General features: G+C 44.0%; 1 protein-coding gene across 2 annotated transcripts; it reads left to right on the forward strand.

Annotated features, from left to right (window-relative positions):
• The first annotated feature begins 688 nt into the window (after positions 1-688).
• Positions 689-3,713, forward strand: LOC100192140 (probable WRKY transcription factor 39). 2 transcript variants are annotated; one of them, XM_044508781.1, is made up of 4 exons: positions 689-973; positions 1,346-2,188; positions 2,273-2,401; positions 3,133-3,713. In XM_044508781.1, exons 2-4 carry the CDS (start codon positions 1,413-1,415, stop codon positions 3,275-3,277), a joined length of 1,050 nt encoding a protein of 349 aa, XP_044364716.1. In that variant the 5' UTR covers positions 689-973; positions 1,346-1,412; the 3' UTR covers positions 3,278-3,713. The 2 variants fall into 2 exon arrangements, with proteins under 2 accessions (XP_044364716.1, XP_044364717.1); XM_044508782.1 differs by having other exon boundaries at positions 2,276-2,401.
• The last annotated feature ends 9,021 nt before the right edge of the window (positions 3,714-12,734 follow it).

Genomic DNA, 12,734 nt, shown 5'->3' on the forward strand with positions numbered 1-12,734 from the left:
ATGTTCTTCGGACAAGCATTCCCTTCCCGGCTTCCCCCATTCCCGTTCTCATCTTATCATAGGAGTTCGGACTCCGCATTCAATTCGTTTTGAACGAAGAGACAGCTGGATATCGCATGCTATTCTAGGCAATGTTATCTACAAGCACCACGACAAAATATGCGGAAATAACCGAGAAAGTGTAGACCTCATATATGAGACCAAAATGCTTTTATTTGGATGAAGAGTATCCGGTGGAAAACCGAATTGTTGCGGAAACCATGTTTGAAGTGTAGACCTCATATATGAAACAATGAACAATAAAAGAAAGTACAGATGGCGATGTAAAATCTTTACATAATTATTCATCATCATGTGAGTTAGGTAAAGTTTCTACTACGACCCTAGTCCAAATCCGGCACATTAAAGTATGGAGGAACAAATCGTCCGCATGTGTGCCTCCCTGACCTTTTCCATGTGAGCCGAGTGGCAATGGTCAACAAATCAGAAATCACTTCACCCCACACCACACTGACCGACCCATGTCCCTCCCTCCTTTGACGTTTTGACCCACCCCATCATCCCATCTCACCGCTAAACTAAACTAAACTAAAACCCTTCCCCAAATATAGATCTCCTGCCGTCCGTCGCCGCTCCGACGGCCCGGATCCGCCCAGCGGCAGCGTTTCCTAACGTGGCGCCGCGATAAACTAGGCCAAGTGGCGACGAATTTTCCACGGCGTGGGGGGCCGGGGAGCAATATTATACAGGCCGGCGGCCTCGGCTGCAGGAAAACAAATGGGGACGGAGAATTACTCCTAATTTCTTCTCCACCCCGGCCTGGTCTCCGTCCGCTCCTTCGTTCACACCTTCTTCCACTAGCTGGTCTCCGGTGGTGGTGGGGGACGGGACGACCGTCGTCCGTCGACTCCGAGCGAGCTCGCGGCCGCGGTTCTGGATTCATCGCGCGCGCGAGAGGATCCCCCTCCCCGAGGTGAGTGGGCGGGCGGGCTCGGCGCCGTCGTGCTTGCTTGCGCGGGCGAGCGCTTCTCTTTCTTGGGGGAATCTTGGAGGGTGTGGCGGTGGTGGTGGGGTTGTTGCCCCCGCTTGATGCGTCCGCACGCAACAAAATCGCCTGCTAGGGTCGCTTCTTGCCGCCGCGGGTTCATCCTCTCTCTCTCTCTCTCGGTGCCCACTCCTGCCGCTTCTGCCGGACTGGCTTCCGCCGTGATCCGGTCCGGGAACGCTTTCTTGGTCCTCAGCCTGTTGCTCCTGTGATGGCTGATGCGAGTAATACAGAGTAGCAGCCTTGGTGAGCTTTTCTTGAGATCTGAGTGAGTTTTCTCTCCCATTTCCTGCTCTGCAGATCTGCCGTGGTAGGGTGAGAGCTGCCGAGTAGCCGAGGTGCTGGTGAGCTTCTCAAGAAAGTAAAAATGGAGGAGGTGGAGGAGGCCAACAGGATGGCCGTGGAGAGCTGCCACAGAGTGCTCGGCCTGCTCGCCCAGACCCAGGACCCGGCGCAGCTCAGGAGCATAGCGCTGGGGACGGACGAAGCCTGTGCCAAGTTCAGGAAGGTGGTCTCCCTCCTCGGCAACGGCAACGGCAACGGCAACGAAGGAGGGGGAACCCACCATCCTAGAGCCAAGCTGGTGAGCAGAAGGCAGACCCCGGGGTTCTTGAGCCAGAAGAGCTTCCTGGACAACAACACCCCGGTGGTGGTGCTGAACAGCGCGCACCCTTCGACCAGCTCGGCTCAGGTGTATCCTAGCAGCAGAAACAGCATTCTGGATTCATCACAGGCCGCGCACCCGATCGGAGGGCCTCCCAAGCTGGTGCAGCCGTTGTCCGCGCACTTCCAGTTCGGCGACTCATCGCGGTACAACCAGTTCCAGCAGCAGCATCAGCACCAGCAGCAGAAGATGCGGGCCGAGATGTTCAAGAGAAGCAACAGTGGGATCAACCTCAAGTTTGACAGCCCCAGTGGCACCGGGACGATGTCGTCCGCGAGGTCCTTCATGTCATCTTTGAGCATGGACGGCAGTGTGGCCAGCCTGGATGCCAAGTCTTCCTCCTTCCATCTGATCGGTGGGCCTGCTATGAGCGACCCGGTGAACGCGCAGCAGGCGCCGAGGAGGCGGTGCTCGGGACGTGGGGAGGATGGAAATGGCAAGTGTGCTGCAACTGGCAGGTGCCATTGTTCTAAGAGAAGGTAGTAAATCTGCTATCTTTGGTGTTTCTGATTCTTTTGATTCAAGACAGGGCACCATGATAATTGTTATCTACCCTATTTCAGCAGGAAGTTGCGGGTGAAGAGGACGATTAAAGTTCCCGCAATTAGTAATAAAATTGCTGATATACCTCCAGACGAATACTCCTGGAGGAAGTATGGGCAGAAGCCAATTAAGGGTTCCCCTCATCCCAGGTATTCTTTAGTAATGTAATCTTTCTAGTTGTGTACTGCACATTTGATACTTTGTAGGGTGGTTTTTCTTTGCTAACATTTTTATTATACAGTGATAGAAATTAGTCATGATGATGCTGTAATCACCATAGCACATCAACTTTGTTGGTAAAGATGTGATCATTTACATGCTATTATGGAATGCACGACTGATACAACCATGAGCACTCAAGTGCCTTGTGATAACTAATGTGTCAATGATAATCAGAACACACTTTATCCAAGGAATGTGTTTTCTTGGGTGCTGTACATGTTTGTTTTCTATCCTCTATGCGATTCGGTATCCATGAGGTGTCGATGCCTTAATTGCTATGACATTAACTAATTACTTCGTGGATGATGCCATTCTTTCTTTCCCATGCCACTTTTGGAAAATATATCAATCATGAGTCTTAAAGTGACCACTTCTTAATTCAACCGAGATCATGCTATCGTGATTCACCCACCATATACATATAATAATCCTATCCAAATGACTTGCCTGATGATAAAACACACAAATATAGCTGTACAGTAATGGCAACCACATAAATATGGTCCTCTGAATTGGCACAGAATTTTTCCTCTTTTTAATAAACACCGGATGTAGAAACATGGCTCGTTGTACTTCTATTTTTATTTCCAACCCAACATGTTTCTAAGTTTGATTTTTCCCTGGAGAAGACTAACCAATGGCTGAACTCAAAATGCAGGGGGTACTACAAATGCAGCAGTGTGAGGGGTTGCCCTGCGCGGAAGCATGTTGAGCGTTGCGTGGATGATCCATCGATGCTCATTGTGACATACGAGGGTGAACATAACCATACACGAATGCCAACTCAGTCTGCGCAAGCTTAGGGAATCCCTTGATTATTACTCTTTTCAGGAAATGCCAACTCGCCGGCACTTGTTGGACAGACTGCGTTCTTCTCCTAAATTAGGACTGCGAAGTGACAAATATGGGATCCATTTGAGCAGTTGATGTGTCGGTTGGCCTCCTGACCTACATGTTTTGTAGTGAGTGTCAAGTGGGAGGATGCAAAAATGTTGTTCTCCCTTATGGAGGTAATCAGAATGATGAAATGTTAGAACATGATGTTAGATAGGACACCTGAGATTTGCTCAGGAGGGAGTGCGAAGAGTTGGAAGGGAAGATAGAAATTGGGGGATGATATGTCTGTAAAGTAGCAAAAATTGATAAAATCACTGGGTCTCCCTCTTTTTGTACCAAGTGCACAAAAAGGCTGGTTTAAAATCAAAAATAAATGAGACAGAACCAATTTGTGGTTGGATACATTGGTGTGTTGTACCTCCAGGCTCTAGCTCATCAGAGACAAAACCAAGTTAAATATCTTGTGTGTGCTCTTCAATAGTCAGCTCGTTTGATTAAGGATGTTTATATCATCACAACTTGTTAGTTGCCAATTAATTTGTGTTTTATAATTTAAACGAACACTGATTTAACCCATAAAGGGAGTATTTTCTAGAGAATCCTACTACCTCTATACCAAAATATAAGCTGTTTTTTAGGTTAAACTAGCCTAAAAACATTTTATATTTTGATATGGAGGGAGTACAAAATAAATAAACGACTGGTAATTAAAATGTACTACTAATACATGGAAAGCCATTGACCCAAAAAGTCGTTGTAGATTCCAGCGAATGTAAGGGGCTGTTTGGATTGCAGCCGCGGCTTGCCCAACCAATTTTTTGGTCGTTGACTGCTCCCACATGCTTCGCTTGAATCAGCGCCAGGGCCAATATTTTGGTTGCCCCGTTCAATTTCTATGCCCGCGCGTTGGTGAGATCATGGCGGTTCAATTTCTATGCCCGCGCGTTGGCGAGATCATGGCGGCAGAATCCTTGGCCAAATCTTTGGCGAGCCAATTTTGGTGGGCTGGCTGGGGTGTGATCCAAACAACCCCTAAGACAACAAATACTCCCTTTGTCTCTATTTACATGGCTACACTTGTTCATGGTTGAATTTTGATCATTAATTTAATCAAGAACTATTTTTTATAACATATAATATAATTAACATATCAGAAATCTAATTGATGGTCAAAAATTGATGGCAGAAAATAAGAGCGCTTTGAAAGTAAGGATAGAGGGACCATGATGATGCTTGTCATTTGAGCTAGGGATTAGAAGGGCACTTTCAGAAGACTCGTCAATTCTTACCCTCCAATCATTTCGCAAGAGACAGAAAGAACTGAACTTGTACCAACAGGGCATTAACAAAGTCATGAAAAAGAAACAAGATTCGATCTTTCTATTTTGAGTGAGGCATGAGCATGTCTGCTAGGCATTGGTGCGGGAGACCTCAAACAAGTGATCGCGTAATGTCGAAACGGACTACAACATTCTTTAGCGTTGCCGCGCGCAAAAAGAAAACATTCTTTAGCATCAATTTTGAATGCTCTGGTCCCAAGCAATAATGCAATACACAGTACAGTAGTATATGATTCATTGAATGTCTTGCGTACACGGTACACGTTTAATTCTTTCCTTCTTGTTTGGAATAATTTTTAAAATGATTTGGAGATGTGCGCCATGCGTGCATGCCCGGTCTTGACTCTGGCTTTTGCTGGAAGGAACAGCGTTGCTCGCTCGCTTGTGGCAAGAGAATAAGCGGGGGCATATGTCATGACGCGTGACCATGAGTGATGCGTTTTATTTTTATGTGTGTAGGTAGACCATGCGTGATGTGGTGCCCAAGCAGAGGCGCAAAGCATATAGTACTTTTTTTAAGGACTAAAGCATATACTAGTACTCTAGAGTGTCCCTTCTTTTGCTCCCGGGGTGCATATGCACTCGATGAAAAGTGAAATGAATAAGTTACTTATTTAGAAAAAAAAATCATTTTTTTGTGTGTTGGTAAATTTCAACTGCTTTAACAGTTTGGTGATAGAATGACATTCATGGAGGTCTAGAGAAAAGAAAAATCAGGCTCCAAAATGTTTCCAAAAATAGCACTTTTGCAGCATCGTTTTTTTTTGCCGGGAGCATCGAGAATGGTTTTCAACCATGAAATTTTGTACGCATGTGAAACATTAACCTACGTTTTTCTGAACCTTTTCCTACTATTTTGACATTTTACTATTCATCCAGGTGCATATGCACCGGGAGCAGAAGCTCCACGTCCATTGAACTCAATCTTATTTTCAATAGTATAAGTTTGTGGAACACATAACTCATGCATTATTGGTTAAGTTGACCTCGAGGCCCCCGGCCCAGACGGCCTACATTCTGTAGTTTACAAGAGGTTTGGCACATAATTGGAGAGGACTTGATTGATGAAGTGTTACTTGCTGTCAATTCTCGTACGATCCATGAGGGGTGGAACAACACAATTATTGTGCTCACCCCGAAGATTGACAACCCGGAAGTTATAACACAATTTTGGTCGATTAGCTTGTGTAATGTGGTCTATAAAGTGATTTGGAAACTCCTTGCAAACCGAATGAAACATTTTCTTTCTGAGATTATCTCCACAAATCAAAGTGCCTTCGTTCCTGGACGGCTTTCTGAAAGTGCAACTAGTCCCCCGGTGGTTTTGGTAACTCATAACAACATATAGCTCATTGAACTAATATCCATTCAAACTAAATATTTTAGAAAGTTCAATGATTGGTATGACATGGACTAGAGATGTGGACTCCTCAAAATGCTAAGGACACATATTGACAAAAGCTCAAGACTCTCCATTTCTATTTTAGTGATCCAAGATCATATTGAGTCCATAGGAAAGCCAATACTATTAAAAGGGGATGAGGTGTTGCTTAATGGTCTACTTTCTCCAAGTGCTTAGTGATATTGCTCCAAAACCCTCAACCACTTTCTCTTCCAAATATGTCCAAAACTCAAAGTCAAACTCGGCCCCACCGAAATGATCCATCCGGCGCCACCGAGTTCAGTTGACATAGCCACTGCCAGAAACCCTAGCAATTCGGTTACACCGATACGGATCTTGGTCTCACCGAGATGGCCCTGCAAACTCTCTGTTGCCTGTTGCAATTATTTCGGTCTCATCGAGATGGGCAATCGGTCCCACCGAGTTTGCTTGACCAACTCTCTGTTTGCCCTTTGTTGAAATCGGTCTCACTGAGTTCAAGCAATCGGTCTCACCGAGAGGAGGTTTTGCCCTAGCCCTAACACATCAGTCCCACCAAGTTGTTCCAGTCGGTCCCACCGAGATTTCTAACGTTCACATTTTGAACTGAATCTGTCTCACCGAGTTCTTCTATTCGGTCTGAACGAGTTGGGTCAAATGCGTGTAACGGTTGGATTTTCTGTGGAGGCTATATATACCCCTCCACCCCCTTCTCCATATGAGAGTGAGCCATCAGAACGTGTCTACACTTCCACTACTCATTTTCTGAGAGAGAACCACCTACTCATGTGTTGAGACCAAGATATTCCAATCCTACCACAAGAATCTTGATCTCTAGCCTTGCCCAAGTTGCTTTCCACTCAAATCATCTTTCCACCATATCCAAATCTATGTGTGAGAGAGAGAGTTGAGTGTTAGGGAGACTATCATTTGAAGCACAATAGCAAGGAGTTCATCATCAACACACCATCTATTACCTTTTGGAGAGTGGTGTCTCCTAGATTGGTTAGGTGTCGCTTGGGAGCCTCCAACAAGATTGTGGAGTTGAACCAAGAAGTTTGTAAGGGCAAGGAGATCGCCTACTTCATGAAGATCTACCCGAGTGAGGCAAGTCCTTCGTCGGTGATGGCCATGGTGGGATAGACAAGGTTGCTTCTTCGTGGACCCTTCGTGGATGGATCCCTCCGTGGACTCGCGCAACCGTTACCCTTCGTGGGTTGAAGTCTCCATCAACATGGATGTATGATAGCACCACCTATCGGAACCACGCCAAAAATCTCCGTGTCTACATTGTGTTTGCCTTCTCCAAACCCTTCCCTTTACCTTCATATGCAATGTTTTACTTTTCACTGTTACACTCTTAGAATTGCTTGACTTGTACTAGTTGCTGAAATCTGCCAACACTTAAAATTTGGAAAATGTTAGATTTTTATTTGGTCAAGTAGTCTAATCACCCCCCCTATGGACCTATTTTCATTCCTACAAATGGTACCAGAGCTTTGGTCTCCATTTGCCTTGATTTCCATAGCTTTGGTGATCATAACCTTGGTTTCACAACCTAGTAGAGTATGGCATCTAGTGAGGGAAATTACCACCGTAGAGGTCCTTACTTTGATGGTATTGATGTCTACTACACAACCTTCTTCTTGTAGACGTTGTTGGGCCTCCAAGTGCAGAGGTTTGTAGGACAGTAGCAAATTTCCCTCAAGTGGATGACCTAAGATTTATCAATCCGTGGAAGGCGTAGGATGAAGATGGTCTGTCTCAAACAACCCTGCAACCAAATAACAAAGAGTCTCTTGTGTCCCCAACACACCCAATACAATGGTAAATTGTATAGGTGCACTAGTTCGGCGAAGAGATGGTGATACAAGTGCAATATGGATGGTAGATATAGGTTTTTGTAATTTGAAAATATAAAAACAACAAGGTAACTAATGATAAAAGTGAGCATAAACGGTATTGCAATGCTAGGAAACAAGGCCTAGGGTTCATACTTTTACTAGTGCAAGTTCTCTCAACAATAATAACATAATTGGATCATATAACTATCCCTCAACATGCAACAAAGAGTCACTCCAAAGTCACTAATAGCGGAGAACGAACGAAGAGATTATGGTAGGGTATGAAACCACCTCAAAGTTATCCTTTCTAATCGATCTATTCAAGAGTCCGTAGTAAAAAAACGCGAAGCTATTATTTCCGTTCAATCTATCATAGAGTTCATACTAGAATAACACCTTAAGACACAAATCAACCAAAACCCTAATGTCACCTAGATACTCCAATGTCACCTCAAGTATCCGTGGGTATGATTATAAGATATGCACCACACAATCTCAGATTCATCTATTCAACCAACACAAAGAACTTCAAAGAGTGCCCCAAATTTCTACCGGAGAGTCAAGACAAAAACGTGTGTCAACCCCTATGCATAATTTCACGAGGTCACGGAACTCGCAAGTTGATCACCAAAACATACATCAAGTGGATCACGTGATATCCCATTATCACCATAGATAAGCACATGCAAGACATACATCAAGTGTTCTCAAATCCTTAAAGACTCAATCCGATAAGATAACTTCAAAGGGAAAACTCAATTCATCACAAGAGAGTAGAGGGGGAGAAACATCATAAGATCCAACTATAATAGCAAAGCTCGCGATACATCAAGATCGTACCACCTCAGGAACACGAGAGATAGAGAGAGAGATCAAACACATAGCTACTGGTACATACCCTCAGCCCCGAGGGTGGACTACTCCCTCCTTGTCATGGAGAGCGCCGGGATGATGAAGATGGCCATCGGAGAGGGATTCCCCCTCCGGCAGGATGCCGGAACGGGTCTAGATTGGTTTTCGGTGGCTACGGAGGCTTCTGGCGGCGGAACTCCCGATCTATTCTGCTCCTCGATGTTTTTAGGGTATATGTACATATATAGGCAAAAGAAGTCGGTCAGGGGAGCCACGAGGGGCCCACGAGGGTGGGGGGCGCGCCCAGGGGGCAGGCGCGCCTCCCTGCCTCATGGCCACCTTGAAGCTTCTTTGACTTCAACTCCAAGTCTCCTGGATCACGTTCGTTCCAAAAATCATGCTCCCGAAGGTTTCATTCCGTTTGGACTCCGTTTGATATTCCTTTTATGCGAAACACTGAAACAAGGGAAAAAATAGAAACTGGCACTGGGCTCTGGGTTAATAGGTTAGTCCCAAAAATAATATAAAAGTGCATAATAAAGCCCATAAACATCCAAACAGATAATATAATAGCATGGAACAATAAAAAATTATAGATACATTGGAGATGTATCAGCATCCCCAAGCTTAATTCCTGCTCGTCCTCGAGTAGGTAAATGATAAAAACAGAATTTTGATGTGGAATGCTTCCTAACATATTTCTCAATGCAATTTTTCTTTATTATGGCACAAATATTCAGATCCGAAAGATTCAAGATAAAAGTTTAATATTGACATAGAAATAATAATACTTCAAGTATACTAACTAAGCAATCATGTCTTCTCAAAATAACATGGCCAAAGAAAGCTATCCCTACAAAATCATATAGTCTGGCTATGCTCTATCTTCATCACACAAGATATTAAAATCATGCACAACCCCGATGACAAGACAAGCAATTGTTTCATACTTTTGATGTTCTCAACCTTTTTCAATCTTCACGCAATACATGAGCATGAGCCATGGACATAGCACTATGGTGGAATAGAATGGTGGTTACAGAGAAGACAAAAAATGAGAAGATAGTCTCACATCAACTAGGCGTATCAACGGGCTATGGAGATGCACATCAATAGATATCAATGTGAGTGAGTAGGGATTGCCATGCAACAGATGCACTAGAGCTATAAGTGTATGGAAGCTCAACAAAAGAACTAAGTGGGTGTGTATCCAACTTGCTTTCTCATGAAGACCTAGGGCAATTTTGAGGAAGCCCGTCTTTGGAATATACAAGCCAAGTTCTATAATGTAAAATTCCCACTAGTATATGAAAGTGACAACATAGGAGACTCTCTATCATGAAGATCATGGTGCTACTTTGAAGCACAAGTGTGGTAAAAGGATAGTAGCATTGCCCCTTGTCTCTTTTTCTCTCATTTTTTGGGCTTTTTTTCCTTTGGCCTCTTCTCTTTTTTTTTCTTTTTTTTCATCCGGAGTCTCATCCCGACTTATGGAGGAATCATAGTCTCCATCATCCTTTCCTCACTGAGACAATGCTCTAATAATGATGATCATCACACTTTTATTTACTTACAACTCAAGAATTACAACTCGATACTTAGAACAAAATATGACTCTATATGAATGCATCCGGCGGTGTACCGGGATATGCAATGAATCAAGAGTGACATGTATGAAGATAATGAATGGTGGCTTTGCCACAAATACGATGTCAACTACATGATCATGCAAAGCAATATGACAATGATGGAGTGTGTCATAATAAACGGAACTGTGAAAAGTTGCATGGAAATATATCTCGGAATGGCTATGGAAATGCCATAATAGGTAGGTATGGTGGCTGTTTTGAGGAAGGTATATGGTGGGTTTATGGTACCAGCGAAAGTTACGTGGTACTAGAGAGGCTAGCAATGGTGGAAGGGTGAGAGTGCGTATAATCCATGGACTCAACATTAGTCATAAAGAACTCACATACTTATTGCAAGGATCTATTAGTTATCGAAACAAAGTTGTAGCGACCCGACCCGAATGGGTCAAGTCTCTGTGCTTACGTGTCACCCCTGGATCGGTATGCTGACACACACAGTACTCGAAGGATTTATAACAGAGGTAAATCACATGTATAAAGTAGCGTAAATACTATTACCTCAGTCCATATAGCGGAAGCAACAAGGTTGTGGATTCCCATCAACACCAACGGCAAAGTTGAGTGTAGAAATCGTAACCCTAACGTATCACTTACTCGTCGTAAGAAACCTGCAACATAAGACGTTGCAGCCCGAAATGGGTCAGTACATTGAATGTACTGGCAAATTCACACCATAGAGAAAATGATGAACAATGGCTATCACTATATGCATATATGGCTGGTGGAAAAGCTCTATGGTTATAAGGTTTTTGCGTAAAGCCAATTTTTCCCTACTGCAAAGGAATAAAATTAATTACTATCATGGTGGTTGTGAAACATTGAGAATGGTTGACAGCATTCTCAATCCCAATTAAAATAATTAAAACCCAACAACATTAATTAGAAGTAACATGATGAGATTCACAATGATATTCAAGTACTAGATACTCAAGATGTCCATAACCGGGGACACGGCTAATCATGATTAGTTTGTACACTCTGCAGAGGTTTGCGCACTTTTCCCCACAAGACTCGATCGCCTCCGTTTGGTTTCTCGCACTACATGGTGTTTAAGAAACGGATGACCGAGACATAGTCTTTCAGAAGTGCTAGCACCTTACGATGGGTGGACCGGTACACCTACATCCCCTACATCTGCTAGTCCACCACTATAAGAGTTCGCACGACTTAGTCAACTATGCCAGAGCCCATAATGGCTTGTGGCTGCACACGTAAGTTACTAGTATGAATTATCTTATGATCCCTTTGAGCCTGGGTGGCGGTCCGAAAAAAACAGGCAAGTCCTGATAGATATCAGGTGCCTCAATCCACCCAGATGTGTGTTTAAGTTGCCACCTTAGATAAACCATTAAAATTATCAACTCACATCTGTCATGGATATCACTCACCCAATCCACGTCTACTAGCATAGCATGGCATAAATAGCCAACGTAGAAATAACTCCCAAAGGTTTCATAATAATACAGGTAATAGGTACTACCTCATCTACTTCCCATCCCACAATTTAATTAGATCCTAATCATGCAATGTGAGAGGATTGATCTAATGCAATAAAACATGGGTTGTAGAAAAGGTATGATCAAAATGTGAACTTGCCTGCAATGTTGATGAAGATGATTCGCACTCAAAACTTGTGATAGATCTACTCGTCACACTCCGGTCAATCTATCGTAAGAAAGCAATAGTAACCACACAATAAGTACTCATCTAATGCACAAGTAAAACTCGAACGAGAGAACGAACCAGAAGGTTCAACTTAAGAACTCCGGTTGCAAAGAAAGAACGAACCGAACAAAGAAACGGAAAACAAACGGCGGAAGAAAACAACTCGGTTCTAGCAAGTTGAAACTAGGTCAAATTTTACCGGGGAAAAAACTTGTTTAAGTTGATTAGACGGAATGGCGGTTTCGATACGAAACTCCAGGCGCTTGAATCACCTGATTCCGATAAACGAGCGAGAAGATAAACTAGAACGAAGATCGGATCTGAGATCGCGATCGCGGAATAAATCCGACGAGAAGAAAAAGAAGAACGGTTATACGAATGGACGTTCGTTAACCTAGAAGAATCCGGTGATCACGTTCGTTAGGACGAACGGTCCAGCGAACGGTCCAAAGCAACTAAATCGGAAAAGAAAATGAATCCGATCTAGGGTTTTGGAGAAGAAAACCGAAATGAAAAACCGATCTAGAAAACCGGAACGGTTTAGAGAAGAACCGGAAAGAAAACGAATCGGAAAAGAAGAAAAAGAATCGGAACGGTTTATAAGAAAAACCGAACCGAGGGAAAGAAGAGACGCGGCGCGGTACCTCCGGCGAACGGCGGCGACGGCGGCGTTGGGCGGCGGCGGCGGCGGC

Source organism: Triticum aestivum, chromosome 4A, assembly GCF_018294505.1.
Source record: "Triticum aestivum cultivar Chinese Spring chromosome 4A, IWGSC CS RefSeq v2.1, whole genome shotgun sequence".
In the NCBI taxonomy this organism is placed as follows: Eukaryota; Viridiplantae; Streptophyta; class Magnoliopsida; order Poales; family Poaceae; genus Triticum; species Triticum aestivum.